We start from the raw sequence: 22583 nt of genomic DNA on the forward strand, positions 1-22583 counted from the left end.
CTGCTCAGATTTCACATCTCCACCGGCCATCTGTCAGATGGCATGGGGCAATATACTGTATACTGTACATACCAATACTATGCTATGCAGCAGGCTACTGCACTGGCTTCACAAAAGCGATACCATACTGTACAGTAGTACATGCTTGTCTTTAAAGCGCTGTGTGCTATGTATTTATCCTCCATCCACAGCTTTTACCAGGTAAACAATCACAATACTCAGTCAATATAATCTGTATGTAGGTAAACTTTACAGATAGAATCCTATAATTTAACTGTTTTGACTGTTTTATTGTTTATACTGATGCTAGGATCATTGTTTACCAGGTAACCAATAGCTTCACATGTTACACATGTTATTAGCTGGGTTCTAGGTTTATCTGTGTGATCCCAGTTTTCCGAGGCACTGCACTGTCTCTGCATGAATCCCCAAATTAATATATATATATTTGGTCACAGACCCCCATGTTATATGTTGTGCCCGCCAGAAATCAATCAACCAATCAATCCATCCTCACACACATCATATACACTGAGGTGTATTAGGACTGGACTTGTATTCGCTTTAAACTTAACAAATTAGTTGAGGTTCAGTTAACCTCTCTCCAACCGTGACTGGCACGTTATATAGTGACAGCAGTACACCATAACTCTTGAGAGTGTACAAGTGGAACCAAACAGACCCTTACAGTAAGGGTCCATTTGGTTCTATTTGTACACTCTCTCAGAGTTACAGATCCGTCAGCGTCCATTTAAAGGACAACTTTGTTTTTTTACAACAAGGGTTCATATTTTAGATTGTAATTAAAGAATATAAAAGATGAGTGTTAAAATTATTTCATTTACTTCTTTCTATTGTTTTAGAGATTCTTATTTCAGTGGTTGGGGGCATGCGTACACGTTGATAAATATGTCATTTTACACAGAATAAGCCCATTCCCAAGATACAAGCAACCTTTCATGGTTGGATGTGACTTGGGGGCTAGAAGTGTTACTGTAAATAGCAATAAAGAAACTGCTGGCTTATTGTGTCTAAAAATACATATTTAGGCACTTGTACGCATGCCCCTGACCCGACATTGATGAGAAAAAACCATTGAGTTAAGCAAATTAGATCTTTTGTTGAGATTTTTAGATACATTTATGTTCATACATACAGTATGTACATACTTGTTTTCCTGATTTATCCCCATTTAGTTTTTCACCAAAGCCTTCTTGTCCTAGTCTCAGTACAGACCAATGACACCCAGCGACAACATCTGACGAAGACCAGCGTAATCCGAGTAATCTTCATCTTCTACGTCGGTAGGACACAATCATTATATATCCATAATCGCAATTAGTTTGCGGAATCGTCAAAATAGTTTTTTTTGCCATGTTGAAAAATGTTCGAACACCTTCAAACCTTTTCAAAAATAGCGGAAATAGACGATCTACAAGCTCACAACGTGCCGTGATGTGACACATTGTGAGCAAAGTTCCACTCTTTAAAAAAAGATACACATATATACATATTAAGTACTAACTATATGTCAATAATGTTTTTGGTATACGTAAGTAATTTGTCATATTTGCTGTGCAAGCCTAAATGACAAACACGTGTAATTTGTATTCAAATGTTCCAGTCCAAACACAAGTAAATTGTTAATCACAATTATTTGTGTGACAATTTAATCAGCAAGTAAATTGTAACAAGTGTAAGTGTATTTTGTGTATTTTGCGAGTCGACGTGTCGGAGGCATTTATTAATTAAATCAATCGATCGTTTTAGTTTTGTAGTTTTTGCAATTATAACTACCGCCATCATTCAGAAGTTGCACCTAATATATAAACCATAACGTTTCGAAAACGAGAAGCTTATGTTATTTAAAGTAAGCATGTGTTTTCTGCATTTAATTAACAATGTCAACCATGTTCATGGTTAAAATGATTTATTGTTTACTGTATTTTGCTGAAACTCTGCGACAGCCAGGCTGACTTTCTAATCTACCCTAACTTGTCGCCGGGCAGATCGGACCTGAGCGGGAATGTCGGGAAGATGTGTCTCAAGCTGTTCTTCCTGCTGCTGTACTTCCCGGTCCTGTTCGTGCTGGCCCGCTTCTTTGAGGCGGTGGTCTTGTACGAGACGGGCCCATTCGCCACCCAGCTAGTCGACCCGGTGACCCTGAGCTCCAAGGAGCTGCGGACCATCCTGGAGTGCCGGGGCCTGGGCTATTCGGGCCTGGTCGAGAAGAGGGACATCAGCGAGCTGGTGGAGAAGTCAGGCAAGTCCCCCACCCCTCCCCCTGATCCCTGAAGCTTAAAATAAATGTTTTTACTTTAAACAAGGTTTTCCACCCTTTTCATACCAAGGTCCATTATTTGAGCCACAGACTACCATTTGATGTAGCCTCCCAGACACAAAACCAGTCGCTTGATTCATCAGAAACGACCCCGTAACTCATTTACTGCCAGAGATTGCCAGCAATTTCTATTTTTTCTTACCTTTTATAGTTGTCACAGAATAGTTATCTCAAGTAAGATCCAATCTGATCTTGAACACGGACACCCGCCATGCTATGCTACGACATCGCAGATTTTTTTTAAATAATAAAAATAAATAAATGCTGAATAAAATATCTGCTATTGAATTTAGCTGTTAGCCCTGCAGCTCTGTGCTAAAAAGAGGATCCAAAGATATGAGCATTTTACTGGAAAAATGTACATGGGAGCGGACGGAGATCCGTTTTTCCATCACGCCTACATCCTATTTCCCATTGGAAACCGCATCAGATTTCTTTACAGCAGATGTCCAGTCAATTGAGCAAAACCTATCAATTTGGTGGTCCTTGGCGTTAAAAGGTTTGTGAACAGATGTCCAGTCAATTGAGCAAAACCTATCAATTTGGTGGTCCTTGGTATTAAAAGGTTTGTGAACTACTGGTCCGGAGGGTTAAAGTAGCTGAAAGTCATATATTGTGTTGGTTTCCGCTAACAGGAGAAGTGGCCTAAAGTCATTATTATTATTATTTATAGTATCATTAGTATTTAACTATTTAGGCCTGAACACATTATGACGCAATATGTTATGCTTTAAATATAAAAAAATAGCAGATAAGCTCACAGCGTGCTGCGAGCTTGTAGATCTGCTTTTTTGAAAAATCGTGAAAATTAGAATTTTGACCCGATTCTATAAGTGTCTTTTGAATCCTTCTAAGATTTTTGGAAAAAACCTATGTTTCTATGTCAGCAATCTGGCCAGCCATCGTCAAAGAAAAGGTCCATTTCACTTAACTGGAGCTCAGTTAGTCTGTTCTTGAGAGACTACAGTGGTGCTCAAACCTTTTCATGTGAAGGACCCCAAAATGATATTTATTTGGCCACGGACCCCCATTTCAAAATATCTAGTTCCAGGGACCACCCAGAAGCAAAATTTGAGTTACAAACGTTCGCTTTGAAAATACATATATATTCAAAGATTTGCACACATTTTCACGACTTTTTCAAAAATAGCAGATCTACAAGCTCGCAGCGCGGCACTCGCCGCGCTGTGAGCTTGTATATCTGCTATTTTTCACTGGTTAAAGCATTCAATAATTCTAGGCCTGAATGGGTTAAAAGTCAATTGTGTTGGTTTCCACTAACAGGAGAGCTGATGCAGGGTGAGCTCTACTTGGCCATAAAGAGGGAGAAGGAGCAGACAGAGGCTGTAGACACCAGCAGCACCTCCTTCAGTGGAGAGATGCACTTCTACGAGCTGGTGGAGGACACCCAGGATGGCATCTGGCTGGTGCAGGTACACTCAATGTCAATGATGATGATAATAATAATGCATAAACATAGATGCAGTTGAGCAGAAACCTTGTATCCTCAAGATTCCCCATATTTCACTATTCTTATGTTTTTCTTTTGTGTAAATTATTCGTCATGTGACATTGACGCCCAAAAGCATCAACAGTATAATAATAATAATATCAAACATAATTTGTATAGCACCTTGACATGACATGAAATGCAGCTCAAAGTGCTTTGCAGAGCAAGAATAAAGCGCAAGTGCTTTACAAAAAAAGTACAAACGAGTAGTAAGCGATTCACAAGCTAACAACACGTCACAGCAACGTATTGCAAGGTTGTAGATTGGCAAATTGGTAAGAATTAGGGTGCCCTCACACCAAAATACCTATGTGAGTGAAATCCGCGTTCCGCCAATGCATTTCAATGAGAGTGAAGCGGATTCATGCCAGCAGAGGATTTCTGCAAAAAACGCTCCCTTCTCATTGAAATGCATTGGCGGAACGCAGATTCCACTCTCATAGGTATTTTGGTCTGAGGGCACCCTTAGGGGGGAAAAGGAAAGAAAGAAAAAAGGCTGCAATGATAAGAAACATGATTTCTCCTTGCTACCAGTGGTGTAAAGTAACTAAGTACATTTACTTAAGTACTGTACTTAAATTAAGTACACTTTTGAGGTATTTTTACTTTACTTGAGTATATCCAATTTCCAATACTTTTATTTCTACTCCACTACATCTTGGATTCAAATATTCTACTTTTACTCCACTACATTTATTTCAACACTTTAGTTATTAGTTACTTTGCAGGTCTAAATTATAATATTATAAAACACAAATTATCCCACTTTGGCCACATTTTATACCTAGGCTATTTGAAAATAGCCGATCTACAAGCTCACAACGTGCCGCACCCGCTCATCACTCCCACTCTGACTATTCTCTCCTCTTGCATAACCACCATCATCTGACTCATTTTTAATATTGTAAATTATTCATACAGTAGATGGATTAAAGATATGGTCCTTAACAATTTCTCTGCCATTTTAAACATAGCTGAAGTAAGCAGCTGCCAAATTGTCCTTACCTTTTAGCGTGGGCACGCGCACGCATCGTGCACAATCTGTGCGCGACTCTTTTTTTTTTTTTTTTTATAAATCTTTATTCAAATATCATGACGTACAATTAACAAGACAATACGAAACAGACAATACAGTACAGTACAACACAACACAAAAGACAAGTTATCAATACATCAATATAAAACAAATCATAGCCAGGGGGAATTACTAAACGAAAATATTAAAATGTGAACACAAAAGAGTAGTTTTTTCAGCCTTCTTATTTTTTGAGTCACGAATTGTTCGAATATACTGTTTGGCTTCAATCTCAAATACCATGAATAATGGCTTAGAGTGACTAAATTTAGACTTATGAATATGAAATTTGGCCAGAATTATTATTAAATTAATTATAAATACCTCATGTAGTAGACGTGTAGACTCGGTGACAAGCTTTCGAATACAAAAAACCCCATTGAAAAAGACATATCCGTTGCCACGCTGTATCCCTGCTTATCCGCCAGTGTTTACATGAAAAAGCATTGAAAAAAGCCAACTGTGCGCTATGGTAACACGTGGACACGTTCGCGCACAAAACGCACGATATGTGCGGGGATCATAATCCAGGCGTGTAGAGACTGGATCAAAGTTTCCAAACGCAAAAATCCGATTGAAAAACGAGCGTTCCATCGCCGAGTAGCTTCCACTTCAGTTACACAGTAAACCAATGGAGGCGGGACTATGGCCCAGGCTCAGACTGGATACGGAAAGCTGGATCCGGTCCAGACCGGAAATGACCGGATACAGTTAGGGGGGCGGGCCTAAAGAGCCAGAATCAGCGAAAATCTGCGCTAATACTTTTAATCCTTTCATAATGATTAAAGCTAATTAAACTTTGCGGGCTCTACGGGCATGGCAGCGCGGTACAGCGGGAAATCTACGGTCTCTACGGGGATCGCGAGGTATGAGTTAATCTCATTCTCACTGTTTCCCCGTTCACTGAGTATGGGCCTCTCTCTGACCTCTCTCTGAAAGAAGAAGAAGAAGCCTCTACTCCTTTTTACACTTTTTTTTGCGTTTTTTGGGGGGGGGGGGGGGGGGGGGGCGGCAGTTCAGGCCAAAGGTGGCACTGCAGCTGAAAATGCTCTGAGAGCCATTCAAAAATGAGAGGCTCTCTATTCAGGAGTGGTAATTTAGCCTCAAACCTTTTGAAAAACGTTTTTGGGACATAAACAATATGACATAAATACTTTTTAAATGCATGGTGTATCACCTTTAAGTACGGCAGTACAGTTACAAATGCTATGCTCTCTCTCTCTAGGTGATTGCCCAGGATCAGGGGCCCTTGCTCAGTAAGTCCAACTGGGGGAAGATGGTGCAGAAGGTGTCTCCGTTTGGAATCCGGACAGGAACCTTCCACTGTTTCCACGACTACAGGTGAGAGTAGGGCTGTCACGATATGACATTTTACATGACGATTAATTGTCACTCAAATAATTGGCGATTAACGATTTAATTGTGTTTTTGTCGTTGATAATTACATTTCTGTTTGGCTTTTAGGCTTTGAAGTTGTACATATGACACATAACCTAAATATACAAAGAAATTACTGATATATTTGACAACTTACTACTTAAAAAATAACTTTGATAGTGGAAATAGCCGATCTACAAGCTCACAACGCGTCGCGATGCGACGCGTTGTGAGCTTGTAGATCTGCTATTTCCACTATTTCGGACATTTTTCAACATTCACTATTATGACGATTATGACAAAATAATTGCGATAATGTCAAATAATCACGATTAGATGATTATGTAATGATTGTGACAGCCCTAGGTGAGAGAGACTTCAGCCAGACCCATGCATACTGTTAGTGAACTTTTACATGACCACAATGGAAACAAGTCCCCAGGATAATTTTTTTCTTCCTTTTAGCCTCAAAGGAGTACTTCACTATTTCACCCCCAAAAACCGACTTATTTCAATCAATTTATCAATCACACACCCAATGAAGCCTTGAATTAGTTTTTTCTCTCGCATTCCTAAGCCAATAATTTGATGTCAGGTGGAGTCTCCGGTAGACAAAGAGTATCCTACGGAGTCTCATATTGACCGATGACCTGGTCATCAAATTATTGCTGTAAGAATGCAGCCTGTTTGGGCCATTGTATGTACATTATTTGTTTCGATTATTTGTACCGGACCAGTCATCTTCTTTGTGTATTTAAGTGAAAGGCTTAGTATATATTTATCATAATTTATCTGCCCTGTGTAAGTGTTGTTTACAAAGCCAACAAGGCAAACAGAAATCGTGTCATTGTTTAGTGATATGTTCCAACGTTCGTTCAATGCCAAAAACACAGCCCTGGTGAACAATAGATGTGTGGGACATGGTGTACAGTCATGTACTTAATGTGCACACAGCGTGCTATAGTTTATTTTCCCCTCCGGGACACTGACTGGTGTCATTTTACTGAAAAGAATGTTCTACTCCTGCATGTGCCTGGTGCGTGCTTAATATGGATACCACCGCTTTTCTAGGGAGACCCGCTGTGATTGTCCAGTAGTCGCTGTGATTGACAGTAGTAACTATGCCAAAACCTAACCTTAAAGCTATACTATGTAACTTTTTTAATAAAACAAATCTTAAAATTGTCCTAACTATTAAAGTTATACCATGTAACTTTTTTTATAAAACAAATCTTAAAATGGTCCTAACTGTTAAATCGCTAAAGTTTTAGAACCCCCACTCCGTTATTTTCAGCTTCAAAAGCCTTCTCTTTATATGTTTTCTATGAGCCGTGAGGGGGGAGAATTTCGCATACATACTACCGGCCAATCACAGCGAGGGTTATTCACTGCCGGCCAATTACAGCGCATCTTGGAGTGGGGTCGCTAGGGCGGCCATATTTGTAGTCTCCCGTGTGTCTATACTCGGTTGCACAGGGAGGCATGGGTGAAGGAGTGTATCTCCGGAATGGCTGAACGCACAGGAACCAGGGACCCCTCAAAAGATAGATCTCGGCGAGGTGGAGGCAGACGCGGGGGTGTGAGAACCGAAAAACGGCCAAAAGACGCGGACGCGACCGAGGTTTGCTATAGAGCTACTGACCACAAGTTGAGCAACTTACACAGTATAGCTTTAAATGGCTAAAGTTTTAGAACACCCACTCTGTTAATTTCAGCCCCAAAAGCCTTTTCTTTATATGTGTTCTACTGAGCCCTTGTGGCCGTGACCGGGACTGTTTTTCCGGGCAAAATTGCATCATCTGCATCATTCTGTACACGTCTCCCTACCGGCCAATCACAGCCCAGATCATACACTGCCGTCCAATCACAGCACATCTTGCGTCTCTTCAGGAAGCTTGCTTCAACAGCAGTGTTGTTTACGCTGGTCTAGAAGTCTAGCCTGTAACTCCCCAACGCCGGTCCGCAGAGGGACACGAGAGACCTCTACGGATGCGTGGCGAGGTGGACGCGGTGGTCTGAAGGCCCGGTCCGCGGCGAAAAACGGACGAAAAAAGCAGACGCGACAGCGGTTTGCTGTACCGCTACTGACCACTAGTTGAGCAACTTACACAGTATAGCTTTAACCCTAACCTCAGTAAAACTATGCCTATTGCCTATGTCTCCAGATGCCTCTGGATCAGATGGGTGGGCCGTGGGCAATTTCAGAGCCTGTTTATTTCATCAATCGTGTTCCGGGTTGGATCAATAGAACTAATACTTTTAAGTTCCTGGTTTACGTTTCAATATCACAATTCAAACACATCAAATACCACAGTGACATATCGATTGATGAATTCTTATAATTTTTATATAATAATATCAATACATCTTAGTGTTTTGCCAATTATTTGGTGGCCCACTTGTAATATCCTCTTGGCCCACATGTTAGGTATCACTGATAAGAGTATGTTACTGTGTGACATAATGAATGAGGTTCAGACCAGGTGAAGTCTAGCATGGATTCACAGTCTAAAGTCCTGTCTGCACACAGCTGAGAGGCCTGCCCTGCACTCTTGTGTGTCATCCACATCCAGGCCTCTTAAATCACTGTTTCGCAAAGCACTGGGGAACAGATTTTTTTGGGTCTATTTAATTTTTGTGTTTCCTACATTTTGTTTTTATGTATTATTATTCCATAAATTAGAAAACAAATGTTGAAGAAGTAGTGAAATTAGCCCGCCTCGTTGTGAGCATGTAGATCTCTTTTGTGAGCTTGTAGATGCTATTTTCTATTATCTGCTATTTTCACTAGTTTGGGCAAACGTCTCATTTCTCTTTTGGGTCACGGGCTAAAAGGTTTGGGAACCACCGCTCTCAATGCTAGTTTTTTTTTACAGTATTGGCAGTTCTACACCCAATTCTGTCCCAATTTTTTAATAAGTATAATAAGCAAAGAACATTAATTAAAGTGTCTGAATGAACGGTGTGTGTGTGTTGGTTCCTCAGGTTGTGTGCTAAGCACGGCTGGCAGCGCTCCACCCTCATCATGTCCGTTCCTCAGATGTCAGCCTCCAAGGTAGGAATGCTGTCAAATAATCTATTTGTCTTGACTTTTAAATGCAAGAATTTACCAGATAAAATGAAACGATTAAACAATGAATTGAGCATTCCACATGCTCCTTCTGTAATTGTATCAATGTGTAAAATGAAATCAGTAAATAATAAAAAACAAATAAATCCTGTTATTCATACAAAAATGCCATTGCCATCTCAAATGTTGTAGGTTATTTTTTTTTCTTACAGCTTATCAAATCGTCTATGTCGGGTGGAGACCTCATATGTCCAAAACTCGTACTTTTCAGGTTTCAAATAAAATAAATGGTAAAAGTAGCAGATCGACAAGCTCGAAACGCGACGCTTTGCGCTCCGTTTCGAGCTTGTTGATCTGCTACTTTTGATGCTTTTGTGTGACTCTGTAGTATGATCAAGTAGCGCGTTCGTTCGTTTGCCAATCGAAAACCTCAAATATGGAGATTTCTGCCCTGACGTCAACGAAATAATCGACCGATCGAAGGTGAACAACGATTTAAAACTTGCCTTCCTGCTCCCCAAAAAAAGGTCAAGATCATGCTGAAGGAGTACGACGGGCGGCGCATCGATACGGAGCACATCTTCCGCTGGATGACCTCACATGTGTCCCAGCGAATCAAGACGCTGCGGCGGGCGGAGCAGCTGGCGGAGGAGTGGCGGCCAGACCCCGCCCACCCGGTCAAGATGTTCCTGTTCGCCCAGCTGGCGCAGCCGCCCGCCTTCTTCTCCTCGCTGTCCGTCAAGTTCACGGGACGCATCGAGTTCATCTTCGTGGACGTGCAGGGCTGGGACAACCACAGCGGGCTGGCGGAGATTGGCGTGACGCAGGACCCCGCCTACATCCTCAAGATGCCGGAGGGGATCTACCGCTATGGCAACAGGTGGGAGAGAGAGAGGGGTGCATCAGTTCATCTGAAATCTGAAAATACTTTAAAAAAATTGCATACAGTATAAGACAAACACACTGGGAATGGGAAATAGTGTGGCAAAAAATGTCTTCCACCAATTCTGTATGGAAGTGGTACAGTAGGTTTTCGGGTTCTTTGAATTTTTTTATATAACTTTGTAATGGTAGCCTACTGATTAACAATTAAAGCATGGCATTGGGGTTTTGCCTAATAGAAGCCATTAACACATGGCCTGCTCAGGTTTATAGCATTTCTAGCTGTTGCTGCTGCCACCGTTCACTCACGCTTTATTTTGAAGAGCCTCGGAAGCTTCGTGCGTGTGCACGTGAGTGTCCACTCACGATTGAGGAAGATAATCCCTTTGTTTACAAAAGCTCGCGAAACTAAAATCCAAACCGCGGCCGACCATCGCGGTAAAGTGTCGGCGTGAAAACAATCAGATCTCTGCTTCCCTGGCGTTCTTTTCACCTCATTCATAGACAAAGCCCTTTTTATGTTTCAGAGTAGAATGGAAATCAAACCAGCCTCCGCCATTTTCTCCCTCTCTCTCTCTCTGCTACGGGGTGACGTATGGACTCGGGTCATTCAGAGGGCAGGCAGGCACGTACAGTTAACCCTTCGTTGTCTAACTCCTTTTGGCATGGTGACACCTAGTGGCCTTAACTCGTCACTGAACGAGTTTGGCTCCTTGGGTGTTAAGGGAGCTGAGAGGCCTTTCTTGGTGTCAATCAATCAAGTCACCTTAATGCAAGTGGCAGATACCAAAAGGGGAGGGGTTTTATGATTTTTGATTTACATATGTTTTTATTTTATTTTAATATGTATTTTTTTAGGGGCATGGCATGTGTTCTACCTGCACAGCATTTTGATCTACTGTTAGATCACCATCTACCTTTTGGGCACCCAATGGAACGGATCGATTTAATCAATATTGTATTGTGCGTGAATGCGGAAGTGTTTCAATTACAGTTGAGAGTTTGAGTTCATGTTATTTACATTTCTCTTTGGCTTTTGAGGCTTCGTAAACAAAAGGCATATACTGTATTACAAATTGTTCAATTTAACAACTTTAATTTAACTTTACTTTAATAACTTTATACTTTAAAAAAGAAACATGAATAGTGGAAATAGCAGATCTACAAGCTCAAAACACATTACATTGTGACATTATATGAGCTTGTAGATCTGATATTTTCACTTGTTCCAGGAACCCCGGCCCAGAAGCAAATATTTGATCTTTTAAACAATATACATTTATACTGAGGTTTTGGAAAATGTTTGGCTATTATATAATGTATAATGTTAAAACATAGTGCTGCACTGGACAGGCTGCATGCAGACTAATTTATACCGGGTGTACAGTACAGGAAAGAGTAGATATAAGCTGACAGAATGACACACCGTGACAAGTTGTTGGCTTGTAGATCTGTTATATTTCCTCACGTGGCACCTTGGCTTGGGTCTGTCTTGGTGCATTCATTGATAGCATAGCACACACTGGTGTAAGAAGAGCCTTATTGTAGCAACAGGCCTGGAAATGGGGTGAAATACTTCTGGAAAAGTTGTGAAATGTGTGTGGGAAGTTAAGCTGACAAGGGAGAGGTGAGACTGAGGTGACATCATGAGAATCAGCTGTTTTACTGAGCCAGCAGGCAGCAGCATGGGGGGATTGTGACAGCAATGTAAACCTGAAACAATCCTAAATAGAATGAAAGAACAGGTGACAAACTGAAAATACTATAGGAGACAGATGCCACACAGTTGCACAGCACAGCACATTACATTTTGAGTGCATAAAGAATTTGGGTTTTGAATAGAGGATAAGCATAATTCTATATTGTTAAATCTCATATTCTACACAAGTAAAACACCCTAATGGCGATCAGCGACCGTCAGGTCGACAGAGATTCTAAATACGGCACAAACTTGTCATTGTTGCAGTTGTCGCAACAGATCCGCGGGAAAATGCGGGGGATAGCTTACGGTCCTTACGGTGTTGGTCTACTTGCCCTAATGGAAGGTGCACTTCTTGTGTTGCTGCTTTCACACTCACTCACATAGCTCTGTGCTGCCTCCCTGTGGCTTTCACAGACGTGACAGGACATGAGCATGATCGACCTGAGGTGTGACTGACTGACTGACAGACGGTCGCAATTAGTGTTTCTCAAACTTTTACATTTTAGGGTCTCCCCTTAACTCTGACAGTGTGACGGGTCCATTTGGTTCCATTTGTACACTGTCAGCGTTACAGAATTGTATGGGTCAATCTACATAATGACTGAACAACAAGTATTGTATAGTTTTCTTATGATGATATACTTTCATGAATTCAAATTGCCCTGGGCAACACAGGGCAATTAAAAGAAAATGCTTCTAAACTCTGTGTGCGTGTGCGTGCACGCGCGCGCGTTTGTGTGTGTTGCAGCACTGGGGAGTTCCTGTCTCTGGCGGCCATGGACACGTTCCTGCGCTCTGTGCAGCCAGAGGTCAACGACCTGTTTGTTCTCAGTCTGCTGCTGGTCAACCTGCTGGCCTCGATGGACCTCTTCATCACACAGGTCTGCTGACCCCTCCTCAATGTCCCCTGACCCTCCTCAATGTCCCCTGACCCTCACCTCAATGTCCCCTGACCCTCTCCTCAATGTCCCCTGACCCTCTCCTCAATGTCCTCTGACCCTCACCTCAATGTCCCCTGACCCTCACCTCAATGTCCCCTGACCCTCTCCTCAATGTCCTCTGACCCTCTCCTCAATGTCCTCTGACCCTCTCCTCAATGTCCTCTGGTCCTCTGACCCTCTCCTCAATGTCCTCTGACCCTCTCCTCAATGTCCTCTGGTCCTCTGACCCTCTCCTCAATGTCCTCTGGTCCTCTGACCCTCTCCTCAATGTCCTCTGACCCTCTCCTCAATGTCCTCTGACCCTCACCTCAATGTCCCCTGACCCTCTCCTCAATGTCCTCTGACCCTCTCCTCAATGTCCTCTGACCCCCTCCTCAATGTCCTCTGACCCTCACCTCAATGTCCTCTGACCCTCTCCTCAATGTCCTCTGACCCTCTCCTCAATGTCCTCTGGTCCTCTGACCCTCTCCTCAATGTCCTCTGACCCTCTCCTCAATGTCCTCTGACCCTCACCTCAATGTCCCCTGACCCTCTCCTCAATGTCCCCTGACCCTCTCCTCAATGTCCTCTGACCCCCTCCTCAATGTCCTCTGACCCTCTCCTCAATGTCCTCTGACCCTCACCTCAATGTCCCCTGACCCTCTCCTCAATGTCCCCTGACCCTCTCCTCAATGTCCTCTGACCCTCTCCTCAATGTCCTCTGACCCTCTCCTCAATGTCCTCTGACCCCCTCCTCAATGTCCTCTGACCCTCTCCTCAATGTCTTCTGACCCTCTCCTCAATGTCCTCTGACCCTCTCCTCAATGTCCTCTGACCCTCACCTCAATGTCCCCTGACCCTCTCCTCAATGTCCCCTGACCCTCTCCTCAATGTCCTCTGACCCTCTCCTCAATGTCCCCTGACCCTCTCCTCAATGTCCTCTGACCCTCACCTCAATGTCCTCTGACCCTCTCCTCAATGTCCTCTGACCCTCTCCTCAATGTCCTCTGACCCTCTCCTCAATGTCCCCTGACCCTCTCCTCAATGTCCCCTGACCCTCTCCTCAATGTCCTCTGACCCTCTCCTCAATGTCCCCTGACCCTCTCCTCAATGTCCTCTGGCCCTCTCCTCAATGTCCTCTGACCCTCTCCTCAATGTCCTCTGACCCTCTCCTCAATGTCCCCTGACCCTCTCCTCAATGTCCTCTGGCCCTCTCCTCAATGTCCTCTGACCCTCACCTCAATGTCCTCTGACCCCCTGGCTTACTAATAATTTGTAATAATGATCAAATCTTGTGTGTTGTTGTCAAACGTTGTTGATTGGTTACTTCTCAGGGGGCGACTGTGAAGCGATTTGTGGTTCTGATCCGAACACTGGGAATGTACAACTCCCTGCTGCTGGTGTCCTGGCTCCCCATCCTGGTAGGTGTTCAGTTGGATTTCTGTTAAGAAATAATGAATCCATGTAAAAAGGTTCCCCTAACTCCACCGGTCTCAGGCTCAGACTTCACATTTATTAATATGACAAAATAGGTCTGCTATTGTTGCTATTGCCCCCCCCCCCCCCCCCCCAGCATTATTATGTCTTGATGAATTGAATACACAGGACCACAGTGGAAACACGCCCTCATGGGTTTTTTCCTGTGTAATCCATTTAGCATCATTGTATAACTGTACCTCTGTACATTTAGCAAACTGTTAATAAAGTATTCAATCAATCAAAAAAAGTGACGTTTACATACATCCCTCTACATGGGTCATTTCCATGCTGGACTTTTTTGTCAAAATCCCATTTTTGCCACAGACACACAAAATGAGTGGACAATAATATTACCAGAAATACATAAAGAGTAAGACCATAACAAGTCTGAAACTCTGAGAGTGTACAAATGAACCATTTGGTTCCATTTGTACACTCTCTGAGTTAAGGGGAGGGTCCTTGTAACTAGAACATGTGAGAACCGCTAGTAGGCATGCTGTACTAATGGACTCCTAATATGCCTATGCCACTAGTGTCATAGTAAATAAGTGTCATGATTATTCTGAAGAAATTGGGTCTTATGATCAAATTAATCAAACATTATAATGGTGAACTTGCCGCGGACAACACCAAGTCTTACCACGTACACATTGTCCTCTGTACGGACGTGTTGCTAGGGCTGTCACAATTATTACATAATCGTCTAATCGTGATTATTTGACATTATCGCAATTATTTTGTCATAATCGTCATAATCGTGAATGTTGAAAAATGTCCGAAATAGTGGAAATAGCAGATCTACAAGCTCACAATGTGTCGCGATGCGACGCGTTGTGAGCTTGTAGATCGGCTATTTCCACTATCAAAGTTATTTTTTAAGTAGTAAGTTGTCAAATATGTCAGTAATTTCTTTGTATATTTAGGTTATGTGTCATATCTACCATGTACAACTTCAAAGCCTAAAAGCCAAACAGAAATGTAATTATCAACGACAAAAACACAATTAAATCGTTAATCGCCAATTATTTGAGTGACAATTAATCGTCATGTAAAATGTCATATCGTGACAGCCCTACGTGTTGCTGACCCCTGTTCCCTCTGCCAGGCCCTGCTACAGCTGCCCTACCTGGACTCTCTGTACGGCTACAGCCTGAAGCTGCTGCGCTACGCCGACACCACTTCTCTGGCCAGCGTGGTGCGGGCCGACTGGACCTTCTACTCCTCCCACCCCGCCCTCTTCCTCTCCACGTACCTGGCCCACGGCCTGCTGGTCGACTACTTAGAGAAGAAGAGGCGCTGCGCCGCCAGGTACGGGATTAGTCTCGCTGTTCTGTGTTCCAAAAATGACGACATGATAGCCACCTCTGCTCCACGTCGGCAGCTATCATACTGTCTGGATAATAACCACTGACCCAGACATTATCTTTTACACATCTGCCCCCCCCCACCTCCCCCCTGTACCTCCAGGAGCGAGGAGGAGAGCAGCACCAACCTGGAGTGGCTGAGCAGCCTGTGGGACTGGTACGCCTCCCTGCACCCCATGGCTTCGCTGCAGCAGCGAGGCCATGGGGTGCAGGGAGGCCATGGGGTGCAGGGAGGCGTACCAGTCTGGGGGCAGCAGCTGGCCTCGCTAATCCAGCGAGGCCACCTGCCGCGAGGCCCGCTCCCGCACGGAGGCGTACTGTTACAGGTGCGGGGAGGCGTACTGGTCGGCATTGGGCCCCCGCCCAGGCCCAACGCCGCCGATGGGCCCCCGCCCAGGCCCAACGTCGCCGATGGGCCCCCGCCCAACGCCGCCGATGGGCCCCCGCCCAACGCCGCCGATGGGCCCCCGCCACAGGGCCCTCCACCACAGTGGAAACACGCCCTCATGGGTTTTTTCCTGTGTAATCCATTTAGCATCATTGTATAACTGTACCTCTGTACATTTAGCAAACTGTTAATAAAGTATTCAATCAATCAAAAAAAGTGACGTTTACATACATCCCTCTACATGGGTCATTTCCATGCTGGACTTTTTTGTCAAAATCCCATTTTTGCCACAGACACACAAAATGAGTGGACAATAATATTACCAGAAATACATAAAGAGTAAGACCATAACAAGTCTGAAACTCTGAGAGTGTACAAATGAACCATTTGGTTCCATTTGTACACTCTCTGAGTTAAGGGGAGGGTCCTTGTAACTAGAACATGTGAGAACCGCTAGTAGGCATGCTGTACTAATGGACTCCTAATATGCCTATGCCACTAGTGTCATAGTAAATAAGTGTCATGATTATTCTGAAGAAATTGGGTCTTATGATCAAATTAATCAAACATTATAATGGTGAACTTGCCGCGGACAACACCAAGTCTTACCACGTACACATTGTCCTCTGTACGGACGTGTTGCTAGGGCTGTCACAATTATTACATAATCGTCTAATCGTGATTATTTGACATTATCGCAATTATTTTGTCATAATCGTCATAATCGTGAATGTTGAAAAATGTCCGAAATAGTGGAAATAGCAGATCTACAAGCTCACAATGTGTCGCGATGCGACGCGTTGTGAGCTTGTAGATCGGCTATTTCCACTATCAAAGTTATTTTTTAAGTAGTAAGTTGTCAAATATGTCAGTAATTTCTTTGTATATTTAGGTTATGTGTCATATCTACCATGTACAACTTCAAAGCCTAAAAGCCAAACAGAAATGTAATTATCAACGACAAAAACACAATTAAATCGTTAATCGCCAATTATTTGAGTGACAATTAATCGTCATGTAAAATGTCATATCGTGACAGCCCTACGTGTTGCTGACCCCTGTTCCCTCTGCCAGGCCCTGCTACAGCTGCCCTACCTGGACTCTCTGTACGGCTACAGCCTGAAGCTGCTGCGCTACGCCGACACCACTTCTCTGGCCAGCGTGGTGCGGGCCGACTGGACCTTCTACTCCTCCCACCCCGCCCTCTTCCTCTCCACGTACCTGGCCCACGGCCTGCTGGTCGACTACTTAGAGAAGAAGAGGCGCTGCGCCGCCAGGTACGGGATTAGTCTCGCTGTTCTGTGTTCCAAAAATGACGACATGATAGCCACCTCTGCTCCACGTCGGCAGCTATCATACTGTCTGGATAATAACCACTGACCCAGACATTATCTTTTACACATCTGCCCCCCCCCACCTCCCCCCTGTACCTCCAGGAGCGAGGAGGAGAGCAGCACCAACCTGGAGTGGCTGAGCAGCCTGTGGGACTGGTACGCCTCCCTGCACCCCATGGCTTCGCTGCAGCAGCGAGGCCATGGGGTGCAGGGAGGCCATGGGGTGCAGGGAGGCGTACCAGTCTGGGGGCAGCAGCTGGCCTCGCTAATCCAGCGAGGCCACCTGCCGCGAGGCCCGCTCCCGCACGGAGGCGTACTGTTACAGGTGCGGGGAGGCGTACTGGTCGGCATTGGGCCCCCGCCCAGGCCCAACGCCGCCGATGGGCCCCCGCCCAGGCCCAACGTCGCCGATGGGCCCCCGCCCAACGCCGCCGATGGGCCCCCGCCCAACGCCGCCGATGGGCCCCCGCCCAACGCCGCCGATGGGCCCCCGCCCTACGTCGCCGATGGGCCCCCGCCCAACGCCGCCGATGGGCCCCCGCCCAACGCCGCCGATGGGCCCCTGCCCTACGTCGCCGACCAGTCTGCCTGGGACGAACACCTGGCCTCGCTGCAGCAGCTGCTGCAGCGAGGCCAGTTGCTGCCCAACCATGGGGTGCTGCCCAACCAAGGGGTGCTGCCCAACCAAGGGGTGCTGCCCAACGCCGCCGACCAGTCCGACTGGGACGACGACCTGGTGGACGAGGACGTGGACTACATGAAGGCGCTGCCCACCTGGCGGTTCCCGGCGGTCCGCCCGCGGCGAGGAGGAGGAGGGGACGAGGAGGAGTCGCGGGACGCAGACGGAGACGGCGGCTCGGCCAGCGAGACGGATAAAAGGGATGGCGTGGTGGTGGACACGGACAGTGATTCGTCCCTCGTAGACGGCGGCGCCCGCGCGCAAGACCACCTGGGCGATGATAATCAGACGAGCGGAGAACGCGGCGATCAGCCGTCGCCGGGCGGCGGTTCGGTCAGCGGTTCGGTCAGCGACGGCGAGGACTGTCCCGTTTCCAAAGCGTGCCGCCACTGTCGCCAAGGGAACGGAGCGGAGGAGGATGGGCCGGAGCAGCGGTCACCCGTGTCATGTGATCACCACCCGCCCCCCTCCTCCGATTGGTCGACATGGCCGTGCGCCGTGCTCCACTGCTCGGTGTGCGTGGTCTGCCAGGAGAACTTTGCTGCGGGCGAGCTGCTGATGGCGCTGCCCTGCGGGCACGTCTTCCACCAGCCCTGCATCGTGGTGTGGCTGGAGTCTGAGAACGGCAGACACCTCTGCCCCGTGTGCCGCTGGCCCAGCTACAAGAAGAAAGAAGAAGAAGAAACGCAGCCTCGTCCAGAGAGCCACGATGCTGCTGCTGCTGCTGCCCCCAGCCAAAACCCAGACCAGGACTGACCCCAGTACTACCCCCCCACTTATGTATTTGTTCCCTCTGGTGTGTCCCTCACCTACTCTCTCCTTTCTCCTCTGATGTCTGTCTCCCTCACCTACTGTCCCTGTTTCCTCTGATGTCTGTCCACCTCCTTGTCTCCTCTCTCCTCTGACTGTGAACTTTTGAGAAGCTTAGTTCAGAATCTTGATCTTGTGTGGATCACTAGCCAAGGCTCCTAGAGAATTGGATCTGTGTCACTAGCCAAGGCTCAGGGGCAGCTCTCCATTCCTAAACCTGCCATTCCTACTGAGGTTAGGGTTTGGTTTAGTGGTCACTGCCTCCATAGGAATGGCAGTGCGTAGGAATGGCAGGTTTAGGAATGGAAATGTGTACCCCCAAGGCTCCTATAGCATTAGAAATGTTAAGAATATCCTGAAAGCACGTAGCTCTGTAAGTAACTGTCCATTAATGTCTTAGCAACTATTCTATTGATAACTTTTCCAATTCATCAAATAACTGAGAAGTGTTTTCTTTTTGATCATTTGTTTATCAATGTATCAACATTAAACGATTGTAATAATTGACTAATTGACAAGCCCTATTTAATACTAAAATGGCAAAATAGAGTCAATCTACATTCTCACAGATGGGCTATTTTTTTAATATTTATAATGTTCTATTATAATCGATTGATCTTTTTTTCTATTATTGATTAGTTCGATTAACTGTTGCCCCGCCCCCTAAAAGGAAGCTCATATTAGTGATCTGTAAGACTGACAGATTCTCCTTGAAACCTCAAAAGTATCGGATCAGCAAAGGCCACGTTTTTTTTCCCTTGTCTGTCGTTGTTGTAACTGAACTCTGGAACTCTCTCCGTTCTCCTTAATCTAATGTCTCCGTTCCCTGTCTCTATGTCCCCATGAGCATTGTCACAGCTCACTTTTTGTTGCAGCTTGTCTTCGTGAGAGGAGAAAAGTCTCCACGTTTGTTCATCTTCTCGGCTGTACTAAAACGATTGTTAGCATTGTTTACAACAGAACGTTACTGTAGGCTGCCGCCAGCTAGCTTGTTGACGCTTGTTGTGCTTTCCACCCCATTCCCTTGGAAGTGTGTACTGAGTTTAGCGAGGAAAGCTAACAAGTTGTTTTTTGTTGTTGTGTTCTTTAAGATAAGAAGAAGAAAAAAGTTGCAAATGTAAAACTTTTTTTCCCCCCAACACTTGAAGAGGAAGATAATATCTCTTGTAAATCAATTGGTGGCTTTGGGACACCAGCGGGAGAGGACAGAGTAAAATAAATATTTATTTTCCCTCATAAAATGTCAAAGTAAGGAGGTCAGGAAAATGGTTCAGAGGAAAGGGAAATATATATATATATATATATATATATATATATTTTTTAAAAGGGCTGATTTATACTTTTTCAAAAAACAAAACAAAAGGAAAAACACTACACAGGTGGAAGTTATTATCTATTATTATTCCAGTTTACACCATCACTTGAGGAAGTATAAATTATGCCAAAGGAAAAAAGTCAAGACTCTGAAATGCGGATGTGGCAGTATACTGCTGGTACAAATGTATTTATTTATGTGTCAGGGACAAAGCACATTAATCAACATTTCAGTTTTCACGTCAATGTAAATGAGCCATATTTAGCCATGAGCTCATTTTCATCTGTAGTCCCTGGGCAGGCTGTACAAAAGTGAAGGTATGGCTATCCATACAAAACATTCAATACATACAATACAGTACAAAACAGTACAATAAAACATTAAGGGGAAAACATCCTTATAGCAAGTTCAGTGACTCCAGTGACAGATGGAGCAGATAGTTACCCATAAACGTAGGTTTGACTTGCTTCAAGCCACCTCTAGCGGTTGCAGCCGATAATAGTAAAATAGTAGTTAATAGTAGTAAGTAAAATAGTAAATTGTAAAGGGGACTAATACTAGCCAATTATGAGTAACTCCAGTGACCGATGGAGCAGATAATTACTCATGATTACAAATTTGGTTTGATTTAAGCCACCTCTTAAGGTTAAACTTGAAGGTCAGATAGTTGGAGGACTGTCTTACTTCAGTCAGGAGACTGAAGCCTCCATAGATTGGAGGCTCTAACAAAGAGAACTGTGTTACTGTGACATACACAAATGTGTAGTCACATTTTGTTTAATTATGTATGATTTGATTGTAATTCTATAGAGCCTTATTGTGTATCTGAATGAACAGAGAACATATATTTTAGGAACAGACCTATACCACTTTCCATTGGTGAGACAGGTAGAAGTAGGTGGTCAGGTGACGTTTTCCTTCAAATGAACAAGGAAGGAGAAAGGAACTACACTTAAAACTGACTCTGTCTCCCTTTGTCCTGTTTATTCAGGTAAATTACGTTTTTGAACATGACAACTGTTCTCTATCAGCACTGTACAGTGTAAAAGCACTGCTTGTTTTGTGATTGTATTAGATTTGACCAGAAATGTTGTGGTTTTGTTTAGTTCTAGTGTGTGTAGTGAATCTAGCTGTAAACAACAGCAGTCATGGCAGCCATTACTGCCGCTCACAACGTGGTTCTTTTTGGTTTGTTTCTCTGACAGTATTTTGTGCTCCCTGCAGTGTGTAAAAGCTCCAGTTCTATTGTTGTAAAGCTCCTGTACCCTTTGCACTTGGCAATGTTTACTTTTGTTTTTAGTAATTTAGTTTTCTCCATGATAATGCCTTGATGCCTGGTAATATCTTTGCACTATATGCAATGTAGTCATACCAATACAGTATATACCTTTTGGTTCCATGGTTGTTATATTGGTCAGTGACCAGGTTGTGAAGCAGTATGTTATGTGTGAAAAAAATCATTGCGTGCATGAAGAGTTTAGCTGCATCTGTTGTGAGATATGGTCTTATGTGCCTGAAATTATTTAAGTTGAATTTGATTGTGTTTGTTACCTTTTTAACATGTTTTTTGAATGTTAAATGTGAGTCTAGTATGATTCCAAGATATTTAAATTCTGTAACTACCTGAATGCAGTTTCCTCTGACAACAATGTCAGGATCAGGTTCTGTGGTGAGACTGGTTGCAGGTAATTTGCCAAAAAATAAAGGAACCTCCTCATTGAATGAGGGATACATTTGAAAGCATATTTAAAGCAAGGTTTGTTTGTTTTTTCTTCTTTTTTTTTTACTGCAAAACAAATTCTATGATAAGCCACCATGGCATGGTGTCGTGTTTGGCCTTGTGTTGGAATAAGGATCCCCCCATAACTCTTAAAGAGCGTATGGAACCGGGTCCATTTGGTTCCATTTGTCAACTTGTTACAGACCTGTAAAGGGTCCATTTGGAAACACTGAGTGTCACCGGGGCCCCACTTTGAGAGCCACTGCTCTATGAGAGAAGACAACCTGGTGCATTTGGCTGTAGTGGTGACACGAAAAGTAAATTTACAAAATTCCGCCGGGTCAGAAAAAATCTTTGTTTTCAGCAGGTAAGGAGGATTATACAGGTCTTTCCTGCACAGTCAGCCAGAAGTTTGTCTTCCATGACCCAGGAAATATTACACCAGGAATGGAATCACAACAAAACCTTCGTACAATTACATAGTATCACTTCTTGCTGCTGATCCTCATAAACCTGGGGTGGTTCTGTTACACTTGTCAGGTACCTGTAGTTCAGTGTTCAGAAAACCTCCAACCTACCTTCCATATGATGAAGACAGAAAGGAGGGAAAAAAATCA

The 22583-nt window shown here is 44.3% G+C and overlaps 1 protein-coding gene across 1 annotated transcript; it reads left to right on the plus strand.

Annotated features, from left to right (window-relative positions):
• Positions 1 to 1252: 1252 nt before the first annotated feature.
• Positions 1253 to 18978, plus strand: LOC308297884 (E3 ubiquitin-protein ligase RNF103-like). Its single transcript, XM_080741449.1, has 10 exons — positions 1253 to 1304; positions 2010 to 2263; positions 3626 to 3774; positions 6152 to 6267; positions 9289 to 9358; positions 9901 to 10253; positions 12706 to 12838; positions 14212 to 14298; positions 17183 to 17385; positions 17545 to 18978. Exons 2-10 carry the CDS (start codon positions 2038 to 2040, stop codon positions 18875 to 18877), a joined length of 2670 nt encoding a protein of 889 aa, XP_080597575.1. The 5' UTR covers positions 1253 to 1304; positions 2010 to 2037; the 3' UTR covers positions 18878 to 18978.
• Positions 18979 to 22583: the final 3605 nt, after the last annotated feature.

This window comes from Nannobrachium achirus (assembly GCF_963921795.1).
Source record: "Nannobrachium achirus genome assembly, chromosome: 14".
NCBI lineage: Eukaryota > Metazoa > Chordata > Actinopteri > Myctophiformes > Myctophidae > Nannobrachium > Nannobrachium achirus.